Genomic DNA, 27,972 nt, shown 5'->3' with positions numbered 1-27,972 from the left:
CTTCTGCAGTATCCCGCCACCTTTCTTCTCTTACTGGCCGTTCCCCTTCCTCCCTCGCCCCAGCTCCCCCGTTTGGTCGCGTGCTTTCTGCAGCAGCCAATGGGGTGTCAGTCCGCGTGCGCAGATTCAAACGGTGGCTCCGGACAGAGGCTGGGCGCGAGATTCGGCGGCAGGGTCGAAAAGGAAAAAAACAACAACAAAAACCCAGAGAGGTCGGCGGCGCCTCCGGAAAGCGCCCGAGGCGGAGGACCGAGCAGTGGCAGCCGGACGAGGGCCCCGCTCGCTTGGTCCCTGAACCTTTCGCCTACCGGTTCTGGCAGGGTGTCGGGCCATGCCCCCTGTGCGGGGAACGAGGCGGGGCCGGGGCTAAAAAGCAGCGCCCCCCTTCCCGGACTCCCCTCCCGGGGATCTCCCGACCGCCTCGGCTGAGTGAGCGCCCCTGGTCGGCGGTGCCATCCCGCTCCCCTTCCCTTGCTTTATGGTGCGCGCGAAGGATGGCGAAGAGGCCGCGCAGGTGAGTGGCCCCGCACACCCTCCCGCTCGCCGTCTTGGCATCCCCCACGCCCGACTCTGTGCTTCTCCCTCTTTCCGCCGCGGAACAGGCCACGCCACCCTCCTGGGCGAGGGCTCCTGACACAGCCTGCTGGTCCTCTCCACGGATCTCAGAAGGTTTCTGCTCTGTTTTCACTTGCTCTGGCAGCTCGGATCTTCTGGCCCGCGTACTTGTTCCCCCTTATGCCTCGGGCTGGATCTTTCTGGTGATGGTCGAGGTTTTGTCACGCAGCCTTCACACAGCGCGAGAGGATGGCCCTAGCTCATTTGTTCAGTTACTTCCTCACTTGATCCTAAACCACATTGTTGTGCCAGGTCTATCCCATTTATTTTCTTTCTTTCTGCACTGCGTCATAAATACGGACATATATTAGTGCATTCCTATTCTGGAATTTCTCTCTCTCTCTTTTCTCTCGTTTCACTCTTTTTTGCTAAGATGCATGTACAGTATGTGCGTGTGTGTGAGAGAGAAAGTCTGAAAGAGAGTGACTAGTGGATCCCCTATATAGTTGTTACTAAATTAGCTTATATATATTTAAATATGGGAGTATGTAAGCAAAATAATATTTAAGGAAGGATTGTAGAAGGGAACAATAAGGTATTAGTCTTTAGTCAGAACCTGAACAGATAAACCAAACAGTTTTGCCTAAATATTGAAAAATTAGATTTAAAAAATGGTGCAAATTGTTTCCTATTTTTCCATATAGCGAAATATGTAGACTACAAAGGCTAACACTCTTTTCTTTGCCAATCAAACCTTTTCTCTGAATTTGACTAAATAATGGTAAAACAGGCATCCAGGATGGAAGAACATTTTATTTGGAATTACTAGTATAATTTCAGGATATAGTGGGTCTTACACAGCAGTGTAGTATTGACACAAGTATGATGTTTTTCTGCTTATTTATTAGGAGAATAAACAAATAGCTAATAGTTGTAACCATTTTTTTTCCAAATTGACACATTTGCAGGATTAATTTCTTGCTCTTTGGTCAGTTTCTCTGAGGATAGCATACAAAAACACACAAAAGAAAAATAACATTAAAAGTAAAGGCAACTGTGAAAAACAACAAAGCTCAAAATAATACAAAACAATCTAAAACTGTGGTTAAAAAAATTAGTAAAACATAGCAGTAAAAATATAGAGAGGACTAAAAGATCCAAAATGTACAGAAACTTTATTTCCTAGTACTGAAAAGACAACAAAGCAAGAGGAGCTATTTACTGAAAGGGCTGGCTACTGGGCAACAGTGTGCAGTCCCTTAGCAAGCAAGGATAATTGGCATGAGGCCTCTAATAATGAATAGATAAAAATATATAGGTACTACCTGACTGGTTGATTTAATTGGTTAATTCCAGGATTTTGAATTGAGTCCAGAGTGGGAACTAAAGAAAGGTAATATAATACTGGCACTGTATGATTATTATGCCCAGTTCCAATCAGTATCTTAATTGGATTTTTCAGTTTACCTTCATGGGCATTCCCACCTATATTATATTATGATTTGTCTCCTTTATCTGAATTAAGTTTTTTTTTTCAACTTTGAATTGTTAATACAATTTTGTAAATCTTTTGAAACTGACAGAACTTATTTCCAAATAAATAGAAGGTATAGAACTAATGTGAATGGCTTGTGAAGATTATAACATGGAAAATTGATCTACTTTAATTATAGTTTATATAACTTTGTTTAATTATGGCATATGATAATGTCCAAACCACAATTCTGCCAACCAGAAACAGTTAGAGAACTGCCAAATCAAGGTTTGAAACCACCATTTGAATTGTATTTACAGACTATAGTTTGTGCTTAACAGAGGCTTTCTATTATATTAGAAATTGGAAATAGTTTTCTGTTCAACTGAAATAAGGATAATTTGGGGAAAAAACCATAGTATTATATCTTTGGTCTATCAAACACTCATTCTCAAACCTTTTCAGACTAACATTTATTAGAAGGCATAAGCTTTTGTGAGCTACAGCTCACTTCATCAGATGCATGTCGCTCATGAAAACCTATGACTTTTAATAACATTTGTTAGTCTGAATATGTTACCAGACTTCTTCCAGTATTTGGCTACCATTGACTAAAACAGCTCTCTTCCTATAATGTTGTTAAGTCTCAGCAATCCTATGTATTACATTGCATTGGCATGCTAAAGTTTTACATAACAGTTTATTTACCTTATTTGAATTAACAGCTGATATATGTAATATTTGGACATTGCATTGGCCTATAATAGAATAACAGGGAAGCATCTAGGGATATATCTTCAGAATAATTTGGGAGAATAATAGCTTTTCCCCATCTTGTGCAGATTCTATAGCAAATGTCATAATAGTCTACCAAGAAAGGCATACAGTTATGTAGAAAATAAAGACCTCTGGCGGTTTGATATTTATATCAAGAATTAGTTACAAGAGTGGAGAATTTGTGGCTCTCTAGATGTTGTATTGTAATTTACATCATTCTTCTCCGTGGCCCATGATGATTGAAAGAATTGGGAGTTGTAGCTCAGCTATATTTGGAGAGTCATGACTGCTACTTTTGACTCAAAGGGACAGAATCGACTTATATGGATAAATAATACTGTAGTCCTGTAGATTGTGATCTTACCAATATATTTTCCTAGAATATTTTAAAACATGAATATTAATGACTCTGAGAAACGCTATTTAGATGTGAATATTTTCTTGGACACAAATAAATGTTGTAAAAGAGTTGAGCAAGAAGACTGTGAGAAAGTGGATTTGGCTGTGCTCTAGTTGTGATAATATTTGATACCCTGCTTGAAACTTTTGCCAGGAAGACTATGATAAAATTGTAAATGAAACACCTAATTGTGTTATGATTAATACAGTATTCTATGAAGCCAGTAGATGGCAGGCTGTTCTCAAGGAAACACAAAGGCGACAACTCTCCTTGTTTGTTTAATAGATTTGAAAATGAAAGCTGCTGTTTAATTATTGTTTCATAATGTGCAATATTTGCATAAAATTAAAAGAAAAGTATGATTTTTTTTCTTTAAATATGTTATTTTGATCTAGGAAAAATGCCATGTATAAACTAGTCTAGGCATTTGCACAAAGATACAATGAATGAAAGTAATGTCTTCACTTCCATAATGTTAATTTAAATAGGGATATTTTAATAAATGAAATCAGAAAATAATTCTTGAAATGAGCTTTTTTGGTACCTGTATTATCCATATAATCACCACCGTTTGCTATATACTTCTGCCAGTGATGGGCAAGCTTCTTAAAGCCATCATGAAAGAACTCCATACTTTGTCTCCTGACAGCCCTTTTTACATCTTTATGTGAGTCAAACAGATGCCCACAAAGATATTTTGGAAAAAGGTGGAATTTGCATGGCACCAACTCTAGACTTTATGGTGGATGGGGTAAGATGATGAGATCCAACTTCAAAATTGCCTTTTGGGTGGCTTGTAAATTGTGGGGCCTAGTGTTGACATGTTGCAGCAAAATTTCCTTGTGCTTCTGAACTCTGCTTAATAGGAGTTTTCAAAGTTTTGCATGTTGCAATGTAATACTCTAATTTGATATTGGTTCCTGGTTCAAGGAAATCCAGTGGGATAATACATCTGCAACCCCAAAAACTGTAACCATGAGTTTTTCTGCCAAAGCCCAGATTTTGAACTTTTTTCCACGGGTGAAGTTTTGTGATGATACTCCATGAACTGACGCTTCTTTTTTGATCATAAGAACGAACCTGTTTTGTTCACTGTCACAATGCTGTGAAGAAATTCCTCACCTTCATTCTTGTAGTGTGACAATAATTACAGGGAAATTTCAACTCTTGAAGCTTTCTGCCATCAGCATGTGAGGAACCCATCTTGCACAAACCTTCCAGTATTAAAGAATATCAATAATGTGACCCACATGTTCTTGTAAAATGCCAGGCTTGACAAAAATTTCCCCTTGAGTGATCTGTCACTTGTCCTTCATCAGTTCATCAAACTTTCTCATGTGAAATTCGTTGGTTGTTCTCACAGGTCATCTACTTCATTCTTAATCACACAGATCGGTTCTTCCTGGTTCACTATCTTTACAATTTGTTGGCCCAGCAGTGCACACTACTCACATCAATACAGCCATCATCATAAACAATCTGTATTGAAAGGTGAAATTTAATTGGAGGGACTCCTTTGTTAGTCAAAAATTCAATTATGACATGTTGCTTAAAGCACACTAACAAGTATCTACTGCAGTCTTCCATTTCACGAATAAACACAACTTTTTCTCACTGCAATTTCCTGCTGGCTGAAGTGAAAGAACACATGCTAAAGAACATGTCACAGCTTCTAGTGCATCAGTATTGCCATCTGTTTGCAATTTATAACAATGGAGGCATTACTTTTCATTCAACCCTCATATATGTTTGGTTTTCCAAAAATAAGATTTGTGACACTTTCTGCATGTTTGATTATGCCACTATGAGAATGTGTCTGTATAATATATATGAAATATTGTATAAGATACATTTGCTTTAAATTGGTGTTAGCCACTCTGGGAAACCAGCGTGTTACCATTGGAACTAAAGATATCTTTCATAGTATGCTTAAATTCTCTATTCTTTTTTTTTTTTTCCTGAAAGCATCAAGGTTTGGTCTTGGCTTAGATCAAGAATGTGAAATAGGAGAGGGGTGCAATTTGGGCAGGCCCTCAAAGAGAAAAGAATGTAAGAGTAAAAGCTAAAGACAACTAAGAAATATCCCAATTGTGATATTCTTCCCTGGTTGCTTTCTGCTTAAAAAATGTAGAGACATGTAAGCATGGTATTCATTTATACCATTCACATTATGCCTACTTTGATCCTGTGTATTTTAGAAGTGCATATTTATTTTCTCAAAAGGATTTGATTTGGTTGCTTCTCAAAGTTTTACTTAGACTTTAGCTACTCAGTTGATGATAGTATATGAACAGATGCCTAATAATTTGCAGTATCTTTGAGTTGCAAATGTTGACTATAAGTCCTCTTTAAAGCATGTGATACATAGGCATAGATTTACTGTCAATGTTAACTTAATAATAGCTTGCACTTTGCAGTGAGGAAGATGATGATGACCTTCATTATGCAGATCATGACTATGAAGTACCACAACAAAAAGGGGCAAAAAAGATATGTAACAGAGTGAAATGGACCCGTGATGAGGTGAGCTTAACCGTACCATGGCATATCTTCCATACAGTATTGGGTTTAGTGTTATAAGTGTATTTATAGATATTTTATCATTTCTTACAGGATGAAAAGCTTAAAAAACTAGTAGAACAGCATGGTACAAGTGACTGGACATTTATTGCTAGTCATTTACAAGTAAGTAGAAAATGATTTACTGAGGCTTTTCTTATTTAGTGTTCAAGCATTCAGAGGTCTCATAGCATCACTGTCTGAACAAACAATAGGCAGCTAGAAAAAAGATAGTTCTGTATATACATCTATCAGAACTCAACAGGAATTCTTAGTTCTTAGTGGAAATGCTTTGTAAGTATTAGAGTTCTATAAAATCTTGAATCAGGATGACAAGTTACACAGAGAATAATTATTTTTCTTTTTTTTTGCAGAATCGTTCTGATTTTCAGTGTCAGCATCGATGGCAGAAGGTCCTAAATCCAGAACTTATTAAAGGCCCCTGGACTAAGGAAGAAGATCAGAGGGTATCGGATTTATATTTATATTGCTCCTAAGTACTAATTTTGTTTCAGAAAGGACAGTACTGTTATTCAGGTATCTATTGTCCTGTTTTGCCATATGTTGTTCAATACAGAGTAGGATATAAATAAGAACATTATAAGTGTTTGTATCCATGTTCTTTTGCTCCTTAAAACAAAGATGCATACCTTTTTTTTAGCTTAAGAACTGCACTTAGCCTTTAATTAGAATACATTTCTATTTAATATGATTACTCTCCATAAGTCTTAACATTCCTATTCTCTATTATACAATTATTGTCTTTAATTGTGCAGAAATTTAAGTATTGATTAACATCTTTCCTCACTGAATTGTTAATATTGTTCCTTTTGGAAACAAACGTTAACATATGTATCAAATCAATAAAATGTTATGTGAGACTGGCAATACCTTTCAAATAAAATGACTATGTATAAATAAAGATTTTCCAAATTAATTTTATTTTCTACAATTCGTTTCTTTTCAGATTTTTAAGCCTCTTTTCAGTTTTACATCAATTTATAGTAATAAGTACAATACAATTTGAAATAAAATAGTTAAAAAAAAGACAGAGACAACATTTAAAATGTTCCCTAAGTGGATTGCAAAGTTACCAATTAAAAACAAAGACAGTAAAATACAATAATAAATAGTAAGGCTCCAGAGCATTATGGACTTAATTCCAAATAGGTTCTTTGGAGTACTCAGTGGTGTAAAGGTAGCACATTTTTACAACTGAGCTATGTCTTTTCTCTGGATTGTATGAAGCTGTGGAGAGTAGCTGTGGATTCCTGGAAAAGATGCAGTGGCTTTAACAAGGTGTAGTCAGATGCTGCATAGATGTCATTGCCTATCCTGAAGTGCATTTTTGGAATTAAGTCTGAAGTATTGCATAGTTCTATAAAAAAGTTCCATAAAGAAGACAGTATCAGACATATAAATGCCACTAGACCTGTATCGTATGGGCAGTTACAAAAACACCTGGGAGAAGAGTGTTTTGGCCTGGAGCAGGCATGTCTCTATAGAGAAGACATTCCTCTTCCTTGCAGCTATGCCAAATTTTATGACTTGGTGGGCATCTTGAGGAGATGGCTGGGGTAAAAGAGTAGATGCATATATAATATTTTGCTTCCTTACATTAAATATCTAGTTATCTAGTTTCACCATTATATATTTGGAAGGGAATGTTATCTAGCTTTGTAAGATTATTTCTATATCCTATCCATTAGATTTTCTATTTTTATACTGTACTTCACCAGCTTGCTTCTAAGTGTGATATTAGGTCTGGTTCATACAAAATGCTATGATGTAATGTGAGGCTTTTTTTTTTTCTTGCTTAGATCAATCGACCCATTATGGCTTTTTCAACAAATTATGCTTTAGAAAATCCTGGCTTATGTGGGATCTCAGCCATAATATTTTCATGATTCTCCTCTCCCTCTCATTTATTTAGCCCATTTCGTGGCTAAATAAATAGAATGAGATTCTGTGCTTCTTCCGCATAGGTGCTATTTTTTCTTAAAACAATGCTGGAGAAAATGTGCCATTCAATTTGTATTCTAGGTGATTGAACTTGTTCAGAAATATGGTCCCAAACGCTGGTCTTTGATTGCAAAGCACTTAAAAGGAAGGATAGGGAAACAATGTCGAGAGCGATGGCATAATCATCTTAATCCGGAGGTAAAGAAATCTTCATGGACAGAAGAGGAGGACAGAATCATCTATGAAGCTCATAAACGTTTGGGAAATCGATGGGCTGAAATTGCAAAACTGCTTCCTGGGAGGTAGTTTGTTTATTTGTTTGTTTGTTTAAAATGTTGCTATTGTATGGCTCTGTTTGCACAATATACTAATAAATCTTCCATTAACCCAGTTAGATCTTAGTTACTGTTCATTTTGGTAGCAAACCATCACATTTAACTGGTTTAAGTCTCCAATTTGGGAATATAGAGATTTTGCCCATTTTCTTCATGAAATGCCCTTATGCCAGAAAACTGCCGGCACGGCTTTATAATATTACTGGTCAGGCAGCAACAGTGCTTCAAGTCTTAATTCATCCCAAAATAGAGAGCTCTCACTGCCTGTCCCTACCGTCCTGCTCCCCCCCAGCAAACCCCTTTCTTCCCAGTCTTATCACCACATATTTCCATGATCCTGTGCAACCTTGTCCCCTCCTGCAGTGTGGCCACAGATGGCTTAAGACAGGCTGTCAAGAGGAATGTTGAAAGGCTCCCATTTGCTCACCAGCCATTTTAAGTTTCAGACCAATGCCCCCCCTCCCCCATGACCCATGAAAAGCAAAGCAATTTAGTTTCTTTGCCCAAAAAGCAAAGCTTTTGATAAGAGAAGCAAATGATAGTGAAGAAGCCAGCTCCAACCACTAAAGAGGATCTACAAGGGCATAAGGCAGCTTTAGAAAGTGAGAACAGGGCAATGAGGCATAATTCAGGAAACACTCCTGGCCTCTAGGATATACTTGTGCAAATCTCTGTTAGAAGGTTACTACTTTGATTTTCCTCCCACATTTTTTGAGAAGGGATAATCTAAAAGTATTATAACATTTTAATACTTCTTTTAGAAGCATTTAAAATGCAATTTCATTTTAGGAAATTCTGGAAATGTAATTTTGCATTTTACCATTTATGACTTTTGTTATTATTTCTTAATTAGGCTACATAATTCTCAATTCTATGCAATACGTAATAAACATAATGTTTACATTATGGACATAGTATAACTTATTAAACACTATCTCATTCAAAAAGAGTTCATTCTTTTCCATTGAAATTGGTGCAACTTTGGAGAACTTGACTTTGGATTATGTCCTATAATTTGTTTAGGACTGACAACTCAATAAAAAATCATTGGAATTCTACTATGCGAAGGAAAGTTGAACAAGAAGGATATTTACAAGATGGGATCAAGACAGAGCGCCCTTGTTTATCAAAACTGCCACACAAAACTTGTGTGTCTACAGATCATCTGCATGCCCAAAATCAATTTTACATACCAGTTCAGACACATGTAGGTTCCCAAATTTTTTTTTATATCCGTATATTTTACAGTAGGGGAATGTGTATTAGAGCTTCATGCTGCAAATAATTTAGAATAAGATATTTGAAAGAATCCAGAATTTTTAATACCTTCAGTGTTGTTTTAGCCTTTTCATATTTATTTTGTTTTTGACACTTTTTTTGATGTAAAAATACTTTTTCACTGGGGCCCTGAAAACACTTGGTTTCTTATTTTGTTCATCTTAATGTTCTTATATTGTCTTAAACTAGCAATTTTTAAAAGTAAGCATGTGTACAAATTAAAATGTTTTCTAAAATGTTTGTCATTCTGTAGAAATAATTGTGTGAATATAATTGTGTAAATAACTGTTGATTTCTTAGATACCAGGTTACCAGTATGTCTCAACAGAAAGCAGCTGTTTAGACCACGTCGCAGCTCCTTCAAACTTCATTCAGGTAATTGCTGGGTAATTATACCGACCTTTTAGTCTTTCTACAAGACAATGATGATAACACAAAAATATTTCTGTTTAAGAGCTATATGAAAAAATATTCTTAATAGGGAGCACAGGAATACAGTCAACCTCAATTCCTTTGAAATGATTGACATATTATGGTGTCTAATTATTTGTACACTTTTTCCATCAAGGAAATGGAACTGACTTTGATAAATAAAATATTCATAAGTTAATGGAAGTTGAATTATTTCTAGATCTTGGATAGCAGGTAAAATCCATGTCCATGAATCCTTGAATTTTTAAAAATATGTGGTCTGTAGTATTAAATTGCTATTTCTTTCCTCTCCAGAATTGCAGCTTGTTTTGTTTTTTAATATATCAGTTTAATAGGATGGAAATTGCTTTTAAGTAACATCTTGCTAAAGAATAGATGTATTTAAGAATTTGAGGAAGATTTTTTTTAATTGAGCAATTATGAAATAAAATAATTACTCATGGTCAGCTTGTACATTTATATCAACACCACCCTAGAGTTATGATATGTATTTTAAAATATTGCCAAATCCCGTTTCCTGTTTTGATTGTAGTTAGTCCCATAGTCTAATATATAACCATGTCTGTACAGAGCTAAATCAGACTGATAAAATATGACAGTAAATTAAAGGAGTTAATAGTTCCACGCTGTTTTGCCCTAATCAGGTCCAGTTTCAAATACTGTGTTCAGTTCAGGGTACTATATTTTATGGATTTGGACCAGTTTGATGGTGTGCAAGGCAGTTGTGATAAAAGTTCTGTCCCTTTGTACATGTTTGCAATGTTGGTGCATATCCAGTGGGTTGGGGCTTGCAATGTTATTGCTGCCATTTGCTGTTTTAACCTCTCCAGTGGGCACCACTAATTCAGAGGAGGGCCAGGATGATCAGAAAATTAGAAACTGAGTGCTGTGAGGAGAGACTGAATGAGCCAAGGATCTGTGGGTTCAAGAAGAGAAACCTGGGAGGAGATAGGTTATCATTCTTCATGTTTCTGAAGGAAACATGTAAAAGAGAGCTTTGACTATTTATCTAACAAATTTAAGACATAGAATAATATTATTAAGTTACCCACAGGCAGATTCTGGTTGAATGTTGGGAAAACTTTCCTAAGTGTAGTTTGACAGTAGCATCAATTATTAGGGCTGTACAGTGCTTCAAATGCAAAGAGTTGTCAGCCCTTTGAGGTAGTCCAGACAAAAAACACCAACCATGGGCACTAACACTACCTTTATCGTTAGGATACAGTAACAGAATCTTGCAAGTCTGAAAGTACCTCTCCCCTCCCTCACTTTAACTTTCCCAAAAACTAGGGAGGGTCCCTTCTGAGACACTTTCTTCACCCTCACCCCTCCTTCGGACTCAGATTTCGTTTATCAGCCCATTATCTAGGCTGTGGTTGTACCTCCTGTCTCTCAAGATCATTGCCACATACCATTACAGGGGTGAAATGTGATTTTGAGCATGCATAGGCATGTTAAGAGCACTTTAAAACAGCTATGTCTTCTCCAGGGCTCATCTGCTACCCTCCACAGCTGCTGCATGATCCAAGGGAAAAAAATCTGTTGGTTTAAAGCAGGGGTTCCTAAACGTTTTGCCATCACACCTCCCTTTAGTGTAATTTTAATGTACACACCTCCCCTAAAAATCCAAACACCAAAATGAACACAAATGAACAATGAACACAATGCAATGAAACTTTGGGAAAGATGGATTTATTATAACAATGTAACCAAAAGTTTCTTCACACCTCCCCTGGACTCTTGTCTGCACCTCCCCAAGGAAGATACACCACAGTTTGGGAAATCCTGGTTTAACGTGTTTTTAACAGGTATTCTGTGTATTGCTTTTCTCTTTGACTCCAGAATGTTTCCCAGTCTAATCAATTACAGGTAGTCCTTGCTTAACAACCATTCGTTTAGCGACTGTTCAGTTATGACAGTGCTGAAAAAGTGACTTATGACCAGTCCTCATATTTACAATGCTTGCAGCATCCTGCAGTCACGTGATTGCCATTTGCGACCTTCCCAGCCGGCTTCCGACAAGCAAAGTCAATGGGGAAGCCGGCAGGAGGCCGCAAGTCGTGGTCACATGATGTCTTGCTTAACGACTGCAGGTGATTCGCTTAACAAGTGCAACCAGGACTGCCATCACTAAGCAGGGCAGTCACGTGTTGTTTCATCTTAACGACCACCTTGCTTAGTGACGGAGTTGCTGGTCCCAATTAGGGTTGTTAAGCAAGGACTACCTGTACCTAGTAAGATGATGGCTCCCCCTTGTTGATATGTTCAAGCAGAGACTAGAGAGCAATTTTTCAGGGACGTTTTCTCTGTTGAGAATATAGATTTTTATTTCAAACAGCCAAAATGGTACCTTCTGATACTATGATTTTATAAAATGAGACTTCCTTCCAAATACTGTAAGTCTGTCAGGATTACAACTTTGCTCTGAAATTATTTTGAAGCGTATCTTTGGAAATTAGAGGGCTGACTTTCTTTTAAGAGAATGTTATCAGCTGTGTTGTCACTATTAAGAATATTTACTTACTGCCCTTGAATTGTAACAATACCAAAAGTCCTGTTATCCTCTCATTCTAAAGTCCCTTACAAATTATCTCTTAGTTGTGTGTCCTAAATGTAATTCTGTCTCTTTGTGTGTTCTTTTTTTCTTCAATGTCCCTTCTAGCAGCCATTTGATGATGATCCTGACAAAGAGAAAAAAATAAAAGAACTTGAATTGCTACTTATGTCAGCTGAAAATGAAATCAGAAGAAAGAGAGTATCCTCAGTAAGAGCAGCTTGTACAAATGTGACATTTTTGCTGATTGGCAATTAGATCTTTCTACATCTCTGAAATTAATTAATGAATAAATATACTGTAATGGCATTTGAAGCATAGTGGAAGAAATCCTGTTTCACTTCCCTCAACAAATGGGGTAGGGGCAGTTGAGAAAGAGTTTGGATGGCATAAAATGCTGCTTTTAATCTTCTTTCTTTTTAATTTTTAGAACAAAGGATTACATACTTACTATTTTTGGTGCCTTTTATTTCTCCTTTGATGAATCAAGGAAGGCTAAAAAAGTGTAGAAAGAGAAGCATGAGGACCATCCTGCATAACTAATAGCTAGAGGATTATATGTTGCATGCTTTCTGTATCATTTGGCAAAATTATGAAGAAAGTCTTTCCTCTCTAGACAGAGGCAGGCAACATTTTGGTGGCTAGGGGCCACATTTGTTTTTAAAAAAAGACAGGTTAAGGGCACAGCAGGTGGGGTGAGTACTTAGTGATGCCATGCAAGTGGGCAATGCCCTCTCCAGGGGATTTGTGTTGGGTACTTCTGATATTTAATTTTTATTTATTTTTGGTTTACTAAGCCTAAAGGAATGTGTACATACCATAAAAAATTGTGGGATATGAAATGCCTCTGTTTTTTGACAGTTTGCCATTGAAATTTAGCAGTATGATTTCTTGGACTACAATAAAGATGATTGACAGGTTAAAATTAGACTCAACTACCATTATTGTGAGAGTGGTTGGTATGGAATGATTCCAAAATGTATGTCTGATTTAGATGGAGGCTTAATAAATGGGCTGAAGTACCCATGTTTTGACAAAACTGTGTGACTTTTAAGAATGTGCCATACAGTTATATCAGCAGCATAAAGCTTTGTATTTTTTTGGAGATAAGCCACTCTATTAAATGGGGCTTACTTCCAGGTAAGTGCGTACAGACTAATTAGAACCACATTACATTGATTTGCTGACCATTTTCTATATCACATTTCCATAATTGCCAGTGAAGGTAATTAATCATACATCTTCTATAGTAAGTTTGATTGATCTTTCATGTTTAATTTTCAATAAAACAGCAACATTTTTTGTGTTCTTAGCAAGCCGGAAATTTTTCTAACTGGTCTGGAAACTTCATCATGGAGGATAACATGGCAAATACTTTAAATAGCCTTGGGGAGCAAACAAATGACTTTTATGATATAGATGATACACAAGCTGCAACAAATCAGCAAACGTCACCTACCAAATATTTGGCTGTGGAAGCGAATGCAGTGCTGTCATCTCTACAGACCATTCCTGAATTTGCAGAGACACTAGAACTCATTGAATCTGTAAGTGTCAATCATATAATTCCTATAATAAGTACAATCAGAAATTTTAGAAATCTTTAATAACTTACTAGGATCATAAGTAGTAATCATTTTGTTCAATAAAGCTGGGTTATTAACTGTTTATTAACTTTTGTGGGGGAAATAATATACAATTAGTGAACATCTGAATTGCTGGGATTATCTGAGAAAGTAAGGTTATTAAATCGAACTAAAAGTATGTATTAAAACTAAAATTAATATCTAAATGTATATATTAAAATGATAAATATATAGTTAAGTCACTGATATCCCCAGTCCAGCTGGGGATAAAATAACTCTTCTTTTAAAGAAATGTTGTGGGTATTTTCTCTCTCTCTTCTGTTGATGGATATTGGAGGATCCTGTAGCATGGAGTGATGTCACCAGCTTTGACCTTTCTGATGTGGTTCCCTCACCTGTCAATCAAGCTCCAGTAAAATTAATGCGTATTCAGCATAATGATGGGGCCATGGAGTGTCAGTTTAATGTAAGTGTTGTACTTGATGGCAAAAAAACATGTGATGAAGAAGAGCCAAGATCTCCAAATGCAGCCAAATTCAGTACTCCTCCTACTATTTTACGCAAAAAGAAGAAAGTCAGAACTGGACAGTCACCAGCCTGTGAACAGAATGATGGATTGTGTAACAACATTTCCACTACTACACTAAAACAAACACCAGTGAAAACACTACCTTTTTCTCCTTCTCAGGTAAATAAATATAGTGATTGCAACTAGTGATGTTTTATATGTGTATTTACTATTTATCAAATTGCAAAACAAATGTATGAAGGAAAAATGAATGGGTTGAGAGGAAGAGGAAGACCAAAAGAATTATGGTTGGGTGGAGCTGATGAGATCCTCAAAAACCATGGGGTGAAAAGTTTAAAGAACAGAAGATATGATGAAGCGTAAAGATGTGATAAAAGCCAGGATGTTTTGTAAGAATAGAAAGGTATGGAAAGATATGGCAAATGGTGTTTATGTAAACTAGATTTAGCCACATTTCTTTTTATTATCTTGTGTCTTTAATTTCTTTGGCTTACTATTTTGTGCTGCTTTTCTGTGCTGTGCATAATGTTACTTAGCCTGAAGGGGAATAGCATGATGGATGTGTATGTATGATGTATTACCTTTTTTTTACAATCAGCTGAAACTCTCTGGGTAGTTTATAAAATGATATCAAATACAACAATAACATCAAATACAAAAATAAACATATAACATCTAAAAGAAATTAAAAGAACCACATATCAAAGTATGGCAAATAACTGAGGATACCAGACAGAGTTTAAAATGGAGAAAGTAAACTAGTTAATTAGAAAATGATTTAACCATTAGTATATTGAAAGCAGTTAGATAGAAGTACAGTTTTAAAAAATAAAATTATTTAGTTCTGGTTACAATGGACTTTAAAGCATATTTGAACATCTTGAAATGCTTCCCACGTTGTCAGTGGTGTGTAGTACGATATGTAGATCGTTTTTTTCTTTCAACCTCTCATAGAGATGACTTAAAAGAAGAGTACTGAAAATGTAAAGACAAACAGTAACACAGAATGATAAGAAAATCGTATTGATTGTAAAGACAATTGGCAATTTTGCTACAAATTGTTTTAAGATTGTGAATATTTGGGGAAACTATCTCCTTTTGTATAAATAATGATTAATGTTTTTTATGAGAAAATGTTGCTGTACAAAGCTATACAAGGCAACTCTTCAAAGTGCATATATAATGTTATGACAGGTAGGTCGTATTAATGTGGGCTTTGTATGAAGGTCTTCTTTATATGCATATTTAGCTGTGGAACATCTTTCCATTGTGGTACAAGATGTGGAATAATTATTTCTCTTGCTACAGAGCTGTTCATAAGTGTATGTATAGCAGACATTAAACAGTTGGAATTAAATACTTATTAATTTATATTGTGTAATTTTGTATTGTTTTATGTACAGTTCTTCAACACATGTTCTGGAAATGAGCAGTTTAATCTTGAAAATCCTCCATTCACATCAACTCCAATTTGTGGCCAAAAAGTTCTTATTACAGCTCCCCTACATAGTAAAGATGTAACACCCAAAGATCAAAAGGAAAATGCTGGGTAGGTACATAATTTAATATGGATTAGGAATTAAATATGATTTTTGAAACAAAGAGAAATGAAAAGGGAAGTAAATCTGACTGGACTAAAAATGATTTCTAAAATATCATAAAAGACAGGTTAAAATGGATTCTGCACTCTGCATAAAGCCTGTTCATTCAGAACAACCTATTTTGATTATCATATGAATTTGCTTAAATATCTTTGTATTTTATATAGTTTTAGGACACCTACTATTAGAAGATCTCTACTAGGCACAACACCAAGGACTCCAACTCCATTTAAGAATGCTTTAGCTGCTCAAGAAAAGAAATATGGTCCTCTGAAAATTGTGGTATGTACTATTTTGATTCATATCCTTCTATAATGTGACCAAACTAATTTTATGATTAAAAACTGGTGGCTGAGCAATACTATATAACTCATATTTGGAAAAGTTCAAAAATATGTTATAATATCTGGTTTCTACCCATACTGTTATGCTACCATATTTCTATAAGTTCTGTAAATTAAATACCAAAATTAAACTTGTGAATTGGACTGAAGTACAGTGCACCCTCAATTTTATAGACCTTGATTCAGCGGATATAAGAGACAAAATCTAAATTTCAAGCTGTAACAGACTATTCAATCCAAGCAAGAGACAATTTGAACAATGTACATTCTGGATACATTTTGTGTTTGTTATGTATATTACATATATTCTATGCATGCATAAATCCTATCTGCATTTTAACAGATACTTAGCCGTAACAGACATGGTTTCCCTCTGTTCATTTGTTAAATCAAGGCTTTACTGTATTTTAAAATAGTGTACTCTAAAACTCTGGACTTTAAGAGAAATACTGATTGGTGGCTCACTTAATGACTGCCCTGTTTAGCAACTGTTCAAAGTTACAACAGCACTGAAAAGGTAACTTTATGACCAGTCCTCACACTTAGGACCATTGCAATGTCCCTGCAGTCACATGATTGAGATTTGGGTGCATTGCAACCGGCTGGTGTTTACAACCACCGCAGCATCCCATAGTCATGCGTTCGCCATTTGCACGCTTCATAGCTGACTTCCAACAAGCAGAGTCAGAAGCTGGCATAAAATTGCAAGTCACAGTCACATGGTGTCTCGCTTAATGACTGCAGGTGATTTGCTTAACAAACATGGTGGAAGTGATGTCATAAGTCTGTCGCGGTCATGTGATGTCTTGCTTAATGACTGTGTCACTTAGCAATAGAGTTGCCAGTCCCAGTTGTTGTTAAGTGAGGACTACCTGTATTGAGGTGTTCCTTCATTTTATGCCCCATAAGAACCCTGCAAAATAGTTTGGACTAAGATAATTGGTAGGGAATTGGGGGTGTTGAGCCCCTGTTGGCGCTGAGAGCAGCCGGCTGAAGTGCCACAGGGGCACGCTCCCCCACTCCTTTTTTGTCTACTCTCCCTTGGGTGGTGACTGGTATGTCGGGCCCCTTAAGTGAGAGGCCTGGGGGGGGGAGGACCTCGGGCAGTTTAGGGCGGGCATTCAAGTGGTGACGGGCATGGGGCGGTATGGCGGGAGCCAGAGGGCAGGCCGTTTCAGGGGAAGACGCCCCTGATGCGTTATACCGGTGGCATGTTCCAGCCCTCAGAGCTCAAGCCCAGACCCTGGTCAGCAGGCCTACAGAGGTCCGGGCTTTCGACTGTTGCTGCTGAACACCAGGTCAGTCAATAATAAGGCCCCCCTTATTCACGATCTTATTGGGGAGGAGCAGGCTGACCTGGCATGCATCACTGAGACCTGGCTGGCACCAGAGGGGGGAGTAGCCCTCTCGGAATTATGTCCAGCCGGGTTTAGGGTGTGGCACCAGCCAAGACCCCAGGGCAGGGGAGGGGGAGTGGCAGTAGTCATCAGGGAATCCCTATTGGCCTTCAGGGGCCCTGTTCCGCAAGTTGCTGGATGTGAGACCCTGTTCCTGAGGTTGGGCACACAGGATCAATTGGGAGTGCTGCTAGTGTACCAGCCTCCCTGCTGCATAGCAGCCTCCCTGCCTGAGCTGCTGGAGGCCATCTCGGGGTTGGCAGTGGAGTTCCCCAGACTTATGGTCTTGGGGGACTTTAATCTGCCGTCCCTGGGGTTGGCCTCGGAGGCGGCTTGGGAGTTCATGGCTACCATGGCAGCCATGGGCCTATCCCAGGTCATCGATGGCCCGACCTGGGACAGTGGTCACACCCCAGATATGGTTTTCTTGTCGGAGCAGTGGCAGCGTGATCTGGTGGGGGATTTTATATTATCCCCCCTGTCACGGTCAGATCACTCCCTGGTGGCGGTGGGATTCTCCTATGCTGCCCCCCTCCGCAGGGAGGTGGGACCTATTCGAACGGTCCGCCCCCGGTGACTGATGGACCCGTATGGGTTCCAAAGGGAGCTGGGGGTTGTTCCTGAGGCCTTGCTGCACGGTCCAGCGGAGGCTCTGGCCGCAGCCTGGAACGAGGTGGCTGGGGCCTTGGACAGGATCGCGCCTGTGCGTCCTCTCTTGGCCCATCACCCCCGGCGTTCCCCGTGGTTCACGGAGGAGCTGAGGGAGTTGAAAAGGGCTAAGAGATGTCTAGAGCGCCGCTGGCAGAAAACTGGGGACGAATCAGACCGAACATGGGTTAGAGCTGCTATTAAGGCCTACCTAGTGGCGGTAAGGGCGGCGAAATGTCAACATTTCTCCATTCTTATTGCATCCTCAGAGTGTCGCCCTGCAGCCCTGTTTAGGGTCACCCGCGCCCTCCTGGGAAAAGGGGGGGCGGAGGACTACTTGCAGGGTCGTGCAGAGGAATTTGCTGAACACCTGATGGATAAAATCGCTCAGATCCGTTCTCAGTTGGAAGCCAAGCATGGAGTAGGTCCAGTGGAGTTGCCCGGGGAGCGCTCTTGCCCAGTTATCTGGGAACGGTTTGATCCTGTTGCCCCTGAGGAAGTGGACAGCGTCCTTGGGGCTGTCAGTGCGACCACCTGTGGTTTAGATCCTTGTCCCTCCTGGTTAGTTAAAGCTGCCAAGGAGGTGACTTTAGGGTGGGTTCTGGCGGTGGTTAATTCATCCTTGCAGGAGGGGGTGTTTCCGAAGCCTTTTAAAGAGGCTTTGATCCGCCCACTCCTCAAGAAACCATTGCTAGACCCCACCCTCCTGGACAATTTTCGTCCAGTCTCCCACCTTCCCTTTTTAGGTGGTAGAAAAGGTGGTCGTGCGGCAGCTTCTGAGGATACTGGAGGAAACGGATTATCTGGACCCCTATCAGTCAGGATTCAGGCCCGGTTATGGGACAGAAACAGCATTGGTCGCACTTTTAGATGATCTCTGGCGAGAGCGGGATGGAAGGAGTGCATCCATCCTTGCTCTTCTTGACCTCTCGGCGGCTTTCGATACCATCGACCATGGTATCCTTTTGGGTCGGCTGCAGGAGTTGGGGCTGGGTGGCACAATGTTGCACTGGTTCAGCTCCTTTCTCCAAGGCCGAACCCAATCGGTGTTGATAGGGAGCGAGAGGTCCAGCCCCCGGCCCCTACTTTGTGGGGTGCCACAGGGGTCAGTACTTTCACTGCTCCTATTTAATATCTACATGAAACTGCTGGGTGAGATCATCTGGCACCATGGGGTGAGGTATCATCAGTATGCGGATGATACCCAACTATACATCTCCATCCCAGGTGCCTTAAGTGACGCTGTGACTGCCCTCTCGCGGTGCCTGGAGGCTGTGGGGACCTGGATGGGGGACAACAGGCTTCAGCTGAACCCTGGTAAGACGGAGTGGCTGTGGATACGGGGAGCCTCAGGATCTAGGAGCTTGTCATCTTTGGTTCTTGATGGGGTTGCACTACCCCAGACAGACCCGGTGCGTAATCTGGGGGTTCTCCTGGACTCACAACTCCTGCTCGAAGAGCAGGTGGCAGTCGTGGCTAGGAGGGCCTTTGCACGACTTCGTGTTGTGCGGCAGTTACGCCCCTTCCTGGATCAGGAGGGCCTCCGCACGGTCACTCATGCCCTGGTCACCTCTGGGTTGGACTACTGTAATGTGCTCTACATGGGACTACCCTTGAAGAGTATCCGGAAGCTACAGCTGGTACAGAATGCAGCAGCGCGGACAGTTCTTAATGCCCCTAGGAGGGCACGTATAACACCCCTGTTGCGTGAGCTGCATTGGTTGCCAGTTTGTTTCCAGGTCCAATTCAAGGTGTTGGTCATCACCTTTAAAGCCCTTCATGGCATGGGACCAGGTTATCTGAGGAACCGCCTCGCCCCAGTCATCTCAGCCCGCCCCACTCGGTCCAGCAGAAGGGGCAGGTTGCAGACCCCACCCATCAAGGAATTTCGATTGGTGGGGTCTAGGCAGAGAGCCTTTTCTGCTGTAGCACCTGCTCTATGGAACATCTTGCTGCCTGAGGTGCAGTGTGCCCCCTCCCTCATGGCCTTCAGGAAAGAGATCAAATCCTGGCTCTGCCAGAAGGCCTGGGGGCCAGAGGGGGGCCCGCACCTGTGGAGATGGCTGGTGGGGTGAGGGTTGTCCTCCCCCCCCAGCATCTTACAGGTTTTTTAGGGCCAAATTATAGGAGGTTTTTAGGCCATTTTTAATATATGTTTTTTTAACTATTTATAGATTATGTCCATGTCTGGAGAGTCCTGTGTTTTTTCTTCTTTTTTATTATTGTGAGCCGCCCAGAGTCACCCATTGGGGGAGATGGGGGGCATACAAATTTGAAAATAAATAAAAAATAAAAATAAAAAATAATAAGTGCCCAAAGTCATCCAGTGAATTCCAAGGTCAAGGGGAGACTGAAAGCTTTGTTTCTCTATTCTAGTACAATACTCTAGCCACTACAATGTACTGGTTCTCTATCTAAATCTTTGTCTTGAAATGATACATAAATAGTCTGAAACGACACCATTTACAATTCTAATTCAGAGTTTACATCTTAGTTGTGTCCCAGAATTCTGCCTACTTACTTAATGAGGAATGGAATATAATACATAGAAATATAGGGTTAGAAGAGGCCACTTAGGCTATCAAATCTAGCTACCTGCTCTTAAGAATTTAATCAGAATATTAAAAGTTGGAAGTGCAAAAATGTGAGCTTAACATCAATGGATTGCAATAATAGTATAAGAAAATGATGAACTTGCTATTTTCTGCTATTTTAATCATTTAATTTTAGTCACAGCCTCTTGCCTATTTGGAAGAAGATATTCGGGAGGTTTTAAAAGAGGAAACCGGAACAGATATATTCTTCAAGGAAGAGGAGGAGTCTGTCCATAAAGGGTGCAAACTAGAGGTAAATTATATTTCATGTAGCCCTAGAATTTCAGGAACAATGGAAATAATTTTAATTACTTCTTTTTCTGTAAAATATTGGTCATAGAACGCTTCTGTAAAGAAAGTCAGGAAGTCATTGGTCCTGGATCCTTGGGAAAAAGAAGAACTTGGTGGCCAGTTTTTTGCAGAAGACAATGTTTCAGATGTGCAGGTCAGTACCATGATATTAGAGATTCAAATATTTCAGATTAAATAGAAACAGATTAGGATATGCTATAGCTTCAAGAACTTCAAGCAGGGTTTTTCCTGTCAACTTTTACTGCAAGAAAACATGAGTTTAGCATCTAAAAAAACTGATTATAATGATCAGTTGTTGTAAGAATAAGCAGCAGCCTAACTTCTTTTTTGATTTCAGCAAGTGTAGTACAGGTAGTCTTTGCTTAACAATGACAATTGGGACTGACAACTCCATCTCTAAGTGACACGGTCATAAAGCATGATTTCACGTGACAGCACTGACTTATGACGGCGATTGCGGCAGTTCCAGTTGCTGTTGTTAGGCGAATCCCACACGCTTGCGGTGCCCCATAGCCACGTGATTGCCATTTGCAACCTCCTGGCAGCTTCCCCATTGACGTTGCTTGTCAGAAGCTGGCAGTGAAGATCGCAAATGACGATCACATGACTGTGGGACGCTGCGACCGTCATAATTGCAAACCAGTTGCCAAGCACTCAAATCATGATCACATGACTGCAGGGATGCTGCAACAGCTGCAACTATTGTAAGTCCTCTCATTCAGCACCCATCATAACTTTGAACAGCCACTGAATGAGCCACTGAATGAGAAGTCACTGAATGAGTACTACCTATAGCTCATTTTATATTTATATTCTAGCCTGCTTTGCTCCCAGAAAGTGTTCCATGTTAATGATGCCAGAATAGTTTTACTGAGGATTTTAAGAATTTTAAGATAGAATTCTTGGAGTTAAATGAAAGCCTCTTGATAATGAAAGCCTATTTTTAATCATTTACGCTAGTCTTTAAAGAATGGTAAATGCTTGTAAAGCTTTGTCTCAGAATTTCTATATGCAAACCTGCAGGATGTTATTGTTAAGCTGCTTTAACTATATAAATTTATAATTCTCCAGTCAAGATACAGGTTGTTTTATTAAATATTTTCCTTTGCAATATAGTCAGAGAATATCTATACCACGTCACTTCTAATGATACCATTATTGGAGATACATGACAATAGAGACAATACAACTCCAGAGAAACAGGATTTCAATTCAACAAAGCTGAATGTAGCATTGAAAAAAAAGCTGAATACATGCACTTCAAAAAATGTTAAAGCAGAAAAAACTCTTCAGGTCTGTATTTAGGAAATCTTAATATTTGACTCTATTTAGGCTATATTATCTCTGAAAGATTATTTTATAAATTATAATCTTTCTGTTATTTGTTAATGTATAAAAATCAAAGATTCTGGTATTGGAATATCCTGTGTTTGCAAAATGCTTGCTCATTCAGATTCAAGATTCAGAATTAATGAAAACTAATATGCTTTAAGTTAAGAATTGCTCTTGCAGTAAAATGTCCTTATATCCATAGAACAGTGTTGCTGAGTGTTCAGTTGGTTGTATAATTCATTTAATGCATTTCAAGGAGATGTTCAGCATCAGTCTGCAAAGAATTTGACATTTGCTCTTACTTCCATGTGTGCAAAGTCAAGCAGGAGGCCTGTTTAGTGGATAGGAGTTTTATATACAGACACACACACACTCCTTTTCCACCCCCTGCCCTCTAATTTTAGGTTATGGGTAAATTAGATAATGTTGGGTGGATTGTGGAAGATATACACAGGCCTTCTTAATGGTCTCTTGCAGTGCCTGAACATACATGTCCATGCAGGTGTACTGGGTTCTAAGCATGGGTGTTATGCCTCCAATAGCCTGGTGTCCTACTGTTCAAAGTGCTTTACATGATTTTATACATGTTTATATAGGGTAGTCAGGAAGCCAATATTATTTTCCCCATATTCTAGTTCATAGCCTGGGACTAAGGATGGGAGTCTTTTATAATCATCCAGTGAAGTCAAGAAATGTTGAATTGTTCTTGCTTTTTTTTCATTTGAATGTTTGATTATGATAGCCCTTGGCTTTAAGAAATGTAGTTGATTTGATTCTTTGAATGTAATCATTAACTGGACTATGTATAACAGGCAAATTGTGAATGGGAAGCTGTTGTTTATGGGAAGACAGAAGATCAACTTATTATGACAGAGCAAGCAAGACGGTACCTGAGCACCTATTCAGCTTCTGGCACCACTTCAAGGGCTCTCATCTTGTGATTGTCTTAAAAACATATCAATCTACCTTTTTTTTCTTTTTATTACAGACTTTAAGCTGAAATGTTGTGTTTGCAGTACTTGTTTAAAGCTGCCTTCTAAGGGGAATGTAATACCCCTTTTTGGAAAAAATAACAAGGATAGAAATAACCCCCCTCCCTTTTTTTAAAACAAATTTTAAATGGTCTTTTGAAAGACCACTAAACTAAATGGTGAAAGGAATGACTGAATATTTTTTCTATAAGCCAGTTTTCTAAATTATTCTTTAGTATATACATCTACTTTTCTTCTAAAGAAACTTTTACTGTAGAGTAGATTTACAGGTGTTTGGTAATCTATGAAAGAAAAATGTACATTACTCTTTGAGAATGCTTTTGCTAAAGTCATTTGCTTATGTAGCAATTTTAAACACAGAAGAAAGGAGAATAAAGGAAGAATAGACAGTTGCACTACTTGTACAAGGTATGCTGCACAGAATTAACTACAGTGTTAAATGTATTTATTTGAGAATGGTACTTCTAATAGGAGAAGACAAAGAGATGAACTGAATTTTTATTAGGATAAAGCGTCAGTATTCATTAATCTCAAACTGAGACTATTGTTGAATGTATTGTACAGCATGTGGGAGCAGAATAGCTTTTGTAAATTGTGAGGCAGCTTGTGTATAATTTAGTTTCATTTTAAAGCTTGAGGCTGCAATTTCATCTAGTGCCCACATATTTCCTGCTGGTTTGCAAAGCAACATAAACTTGCTCTTGCCTGCAATAGAGAAAGGAGGAATAGTAACATACTGCCCTCTGTTCAGAAACTATATAGATGTGCATTTTGCCTCTCCCTCTTCTACTTTCTTTAGTATAGCCTCAGACCTAAGCAATATATCAGGGTCAGCTCAGTCTGGTTCATTTGGAGATTAATTGTATTCCCCTTTTGCCTTCCTGTCATCCATATACCATTACACTTTGCTTTTCACTGCCAGTCTTAACTAGGTTGCTTGGTACAGAAATCTGATGCTGCCCCCTATTTAAGGCCTATATCCTTTGGCTTTTAAGGCTTTGGGATCCTATGCACTGTATTCAGTTTGATGGATCTTTGCAAAATATACCTGTCAAAGGCAGTAAGGAAAAAAAAATGGTTTTGGAAGATCAGGACAAAACAAACAGATTAACTCTGGCTGAACACCACCATGAAGGATAGAAAAAAAGGTTTTCTTTATGTCATTGAGATGGGAAGTGAATGATTGCTTTCTTTAATGGCTTATTCTCAGATTATGCCTTCTGACAGTGCTGAGTGGGTGTTGCTATTCCATAAATATTGAGGGAAATAGTAGGGAATCCAGGAACAAGCTGTTGGTGGCTCTCGATTCTATAAATGGCATTAGGCAGTGGGAAATAATAAAACCCAACAACATGATAATAGTTTTGGGAAGGTGGTAGAATCTTCATGGCAGAAGTAAATAATCTGAAAAACTGGGGAGGAACCTCAAGTGAGCTGGCCTTTCATAGCATGCTCTATCTTGCTCCTTGTTCCCACAAATGCATGGCAATTCACATAAAGATAATGGAAGAGGTTGTGATACATGAGCTAGCTGATGGAGCAATGGTATTTTTTAAAGATGTATCTAGAACACATCTCAAAGAGGAGAACTTCCTCTGGACTTGGGCTATTCTTCCAGGCTAGTGTAGATGTCATTGTGAAAAAGAAAAAGAAAAAAGAAAGGAGAAAGGAGAAAGAATGAGCACCTTCGCTGAACGATAGTAGTGGAGGAATACATTTTGTGGCAGGATGCTTGAATTGTTAGGGTTGCTCTGCAAATATCAGCACCTGAAATAGTTTTATGTGGACACAAACCATAAGCAAAATTTCAGCCTCTTTGTATATATACACACAAACACATATAGTCTCTTAGAAGCTTGTAAGAAAATAGTTCCAGTTGAAATGAGAAGAAGAAAAAGTTAACTTGGTGCATTGGAATACAGCAATATTACAATCTGTGAAGTACATAAATTTGCATTTCATCTATTTAAAGATTGCACTATTCCCTTTTCAATCATGTAGGTTTACATAGTCATTTTAAAATCCACCTGACTTTAATTTCAGATACTCCAGAAATTGGATATTAAAGGGATAAACCTTTATGAAGAGACAGAATGTGATAAGACACAATTTAGCTTCTTGTGGCTTTAATGAAGGCATGAATTCCAATGCATTTTATTACAAATGTGTGAGAGAAAAAAACTGGTTCACTTAGCCACTTTTCTTGACACAAGCAGCCATGGGCCCTGTTACATTTGGGTCTGTTTTAGTATGGGGAGAATTTGAGTTAACTGACCTATAGGTAGGTAACTGTTGCAGTTGCCTTTGTGATCATGCTTGATGAATTGCTACCATAGTTGTGGCACATGCTCTTGGCCTGTCTCTATGTAGCTCCGCTTACTTCAACATTTTCCCCATACCTAGGCATATACATAACTAAAGAGGGGCTATGACTGCTTGTTCTGAAATTTGGAATTGCTTCTAAAATAATTTATAGTTGCTCTTGGGAGCCCTAACAACATAGTTACAAAACTGCTTAAAAAGCAAAATAGTCTTTTTTTTTTTATTTAAAAGTTGTTCATGCTTTTAATCTTCACAGGTTATGGCAGTTGCTTAAGTTTACTTGCTTTAGACACTTGCACTTATTTTTGTCCTATTTGAAGGAATGTCTTGGTTTTGTTCTTGTTGTAGCTATTTTTTTTTAGTGAATTTCTTGTAGAACATAATGGTGTGCTGTCAACCTAAATACTGACAGGTAAATAGAATTGAATACTATAGAATTGTATACTGTATACTATAGGTTTTAGCTATTTATAAATCTGACACTCTTCCTCTCCACTCCTGGGTGTGCTGCTATGGATAGTAGCAGAATCTGCTTGCTGCTATGAGAGATGGAAAGAGCGAGCATCATATGCACTGTATGTAAAATGACAAATAGAATGATGGCATGTTCTCAAGTTATATTGATATCAACTGTTGCTGTGCAGAGAGAAACACAATTATTAGAAAGAAACTTGATACCACATACCACCAAGAACTCTAAAAAGGAATTTCCCCCTTATTTTAATATTATATGTGGTATGTGAAGCAATCTATACTTTAAAAAATAGCTGGAGACCCCTATACAATATTTATTTATTCTAAATCAATATTTATATATAGAAATTCATCTTGCTGTCTTTTATAGGCCAGTTTTAAAAAATGTTAGCATTTTTCAGAATAATTTGGTAGAAAATGGAATTCTTCTTCTTCATCAACATGTAAGAAAGCAGTTTGGAATACTCTTTGGTATTGTTTGTTTTGTTCTCTCTTTAAGTGAGCTTTTTAGAATACTCCCTCCCTAAAGTACAATGTAGCTCGGTGAATATGATTCGTATCGTAAGGCTATTATCTGGACGACTGTGTAACATGCCCAACATGCCTTTTAACTTTTTTCCTTTTTAAACATATCAATCTAACCCTAAACAAGCTGTTTCAACCTTGATGAGAATTCATAAAGTGGTTTGCACATGTATTAATCCCTTTTACTGCTGGGTATATGCAGTTTCTTAGTTGTACTTAAATGGGTTGTCTTGATTGCAATCAGTATGTCAAGATCCAAAGGGGGTGTGTGCATTTGTGTTGCCCTAGCCTGCTTTTTGGATTTTCTCCTCTCTGGCTATAGCTTCCTGAATTATTCTGGAAGTGCTCTGAAGAGTTCTCTGATTTTTTTGGAGTGGATCTTAGGAGAAAGTTATAGTGGTGGGATGAGGAAGGGAGTGAAGATGATACAAGTCTTGCAGTACACACACTAACAGTGCCTTGCAGTTTCTTGGATTCTATTCCATGTTATTTTTCTTATATCTAAACTATCTACTGCTTTGCAGGAGGTATGTTCATTTACAAGTAGGGTTTCTTTAATGGTACCAAAGTCACCAGTGTCAAGACTTAACATAGGTCTCTGGTTAGTAGTACAAAATGGAGTTGGTATTGGTTGACAATTTAATTTAATTGCTCTTTTGTTGCTTTTAGCACAACACCTCCCCCTTTCCCATTTTAAGCCATTGATGTGTTAGACATTTTTTGTACTTTTTCGGTTTTAGATGCATTTGCATTTTTTATGTTCAAATGGAATATATCTGCAAGAGCCAAGCATGCATGTTAGAAAGTAACAGCATTTGCTAATATGTATGTATGTTTTAAAGTTTTAGCTTTAATTATAAGATAAAAATATTGATGAAGTGCTGTTTGTGGATATTGTTTGGGGATTGTTATTGTTAATTTACTACAAATTTGGTTTCACCAAACAGAATTTTGCATAAAATGCAGTCCCACTGTAACACCATAAATAAA

At 38.5% G+C, this 27,972-nt stretch overlaps 1 protein-coding gene across 6 annotated transcripts; it reads left to right on the top strand.

The window, feature by feature from the left end:
• The first annotated feature begins 61 nt into the window (after positions 1-61).
• On the top strand, positions 62-27,972 carry MYBL1 (MYB proto-oncogene like 1). Of its 6 annotated transcripts, none has more exons than XM_088130706.1 (16): positions 65-514; positions 5,624-5,729; positions 5,820-5,891; positions 6,140-6,232; positions 7,809-8,029; positions 9,086-9,269; positions 9,641-9,715; positions 12,435-12,536; positions 13,640-13,873; positions 14,250-14,600; positions 15,845-15,990; positions 16,210-16,324; positions 21,162-21,278; positions 21,366-21,470; positions 22,454-22,630; positions 23,482-27,972. In XM_088130706.1, the coding sequence occupies exons 1-16, from the start codon at positions 495-497 to the stop codon at positions 23,608-23,610; spliced, it is 2,247 nt and encodes a 748-aa protein (XP_087986832.1). In that variant the 5' UTR covers positions 65-494; the 3' UTR covers positions 23,611-27,972. The 6 variants fall into 6 exon arrangements, with proteins under 6 accessions (XP_087986833.1, XP_087986834.1, XP_087986832.1 ...); XM_088130705.1 differs by having other exon boundaries at positions 5,610-5,729; positions 12,438-12,536; XM_088130704.1 differs by having other exon boundaries at positions 5,610-5,729.

Source organism: Python bivittatus, unplaced genomic scaffold (genome assembly GCF_059951505.1).
Source record: "Python bivittatus isolate LINGU-HERP-01145 unplaced genomic scaffold, Pbiv_v1 ctg000840_np1212, whole genome shotgun sequence".
NCBI classification, from domain to species: domain Eukaryota; kingdom Metazoa; phylum Chordata; class Lepidosauria; order Squamata; family Pythonidae; genus Python; species Python bivittatus.
Note: the sequence above shows the minus strand (reverse complement) of the source record. Positions and strands in the feature narration are given on the sequence as shown.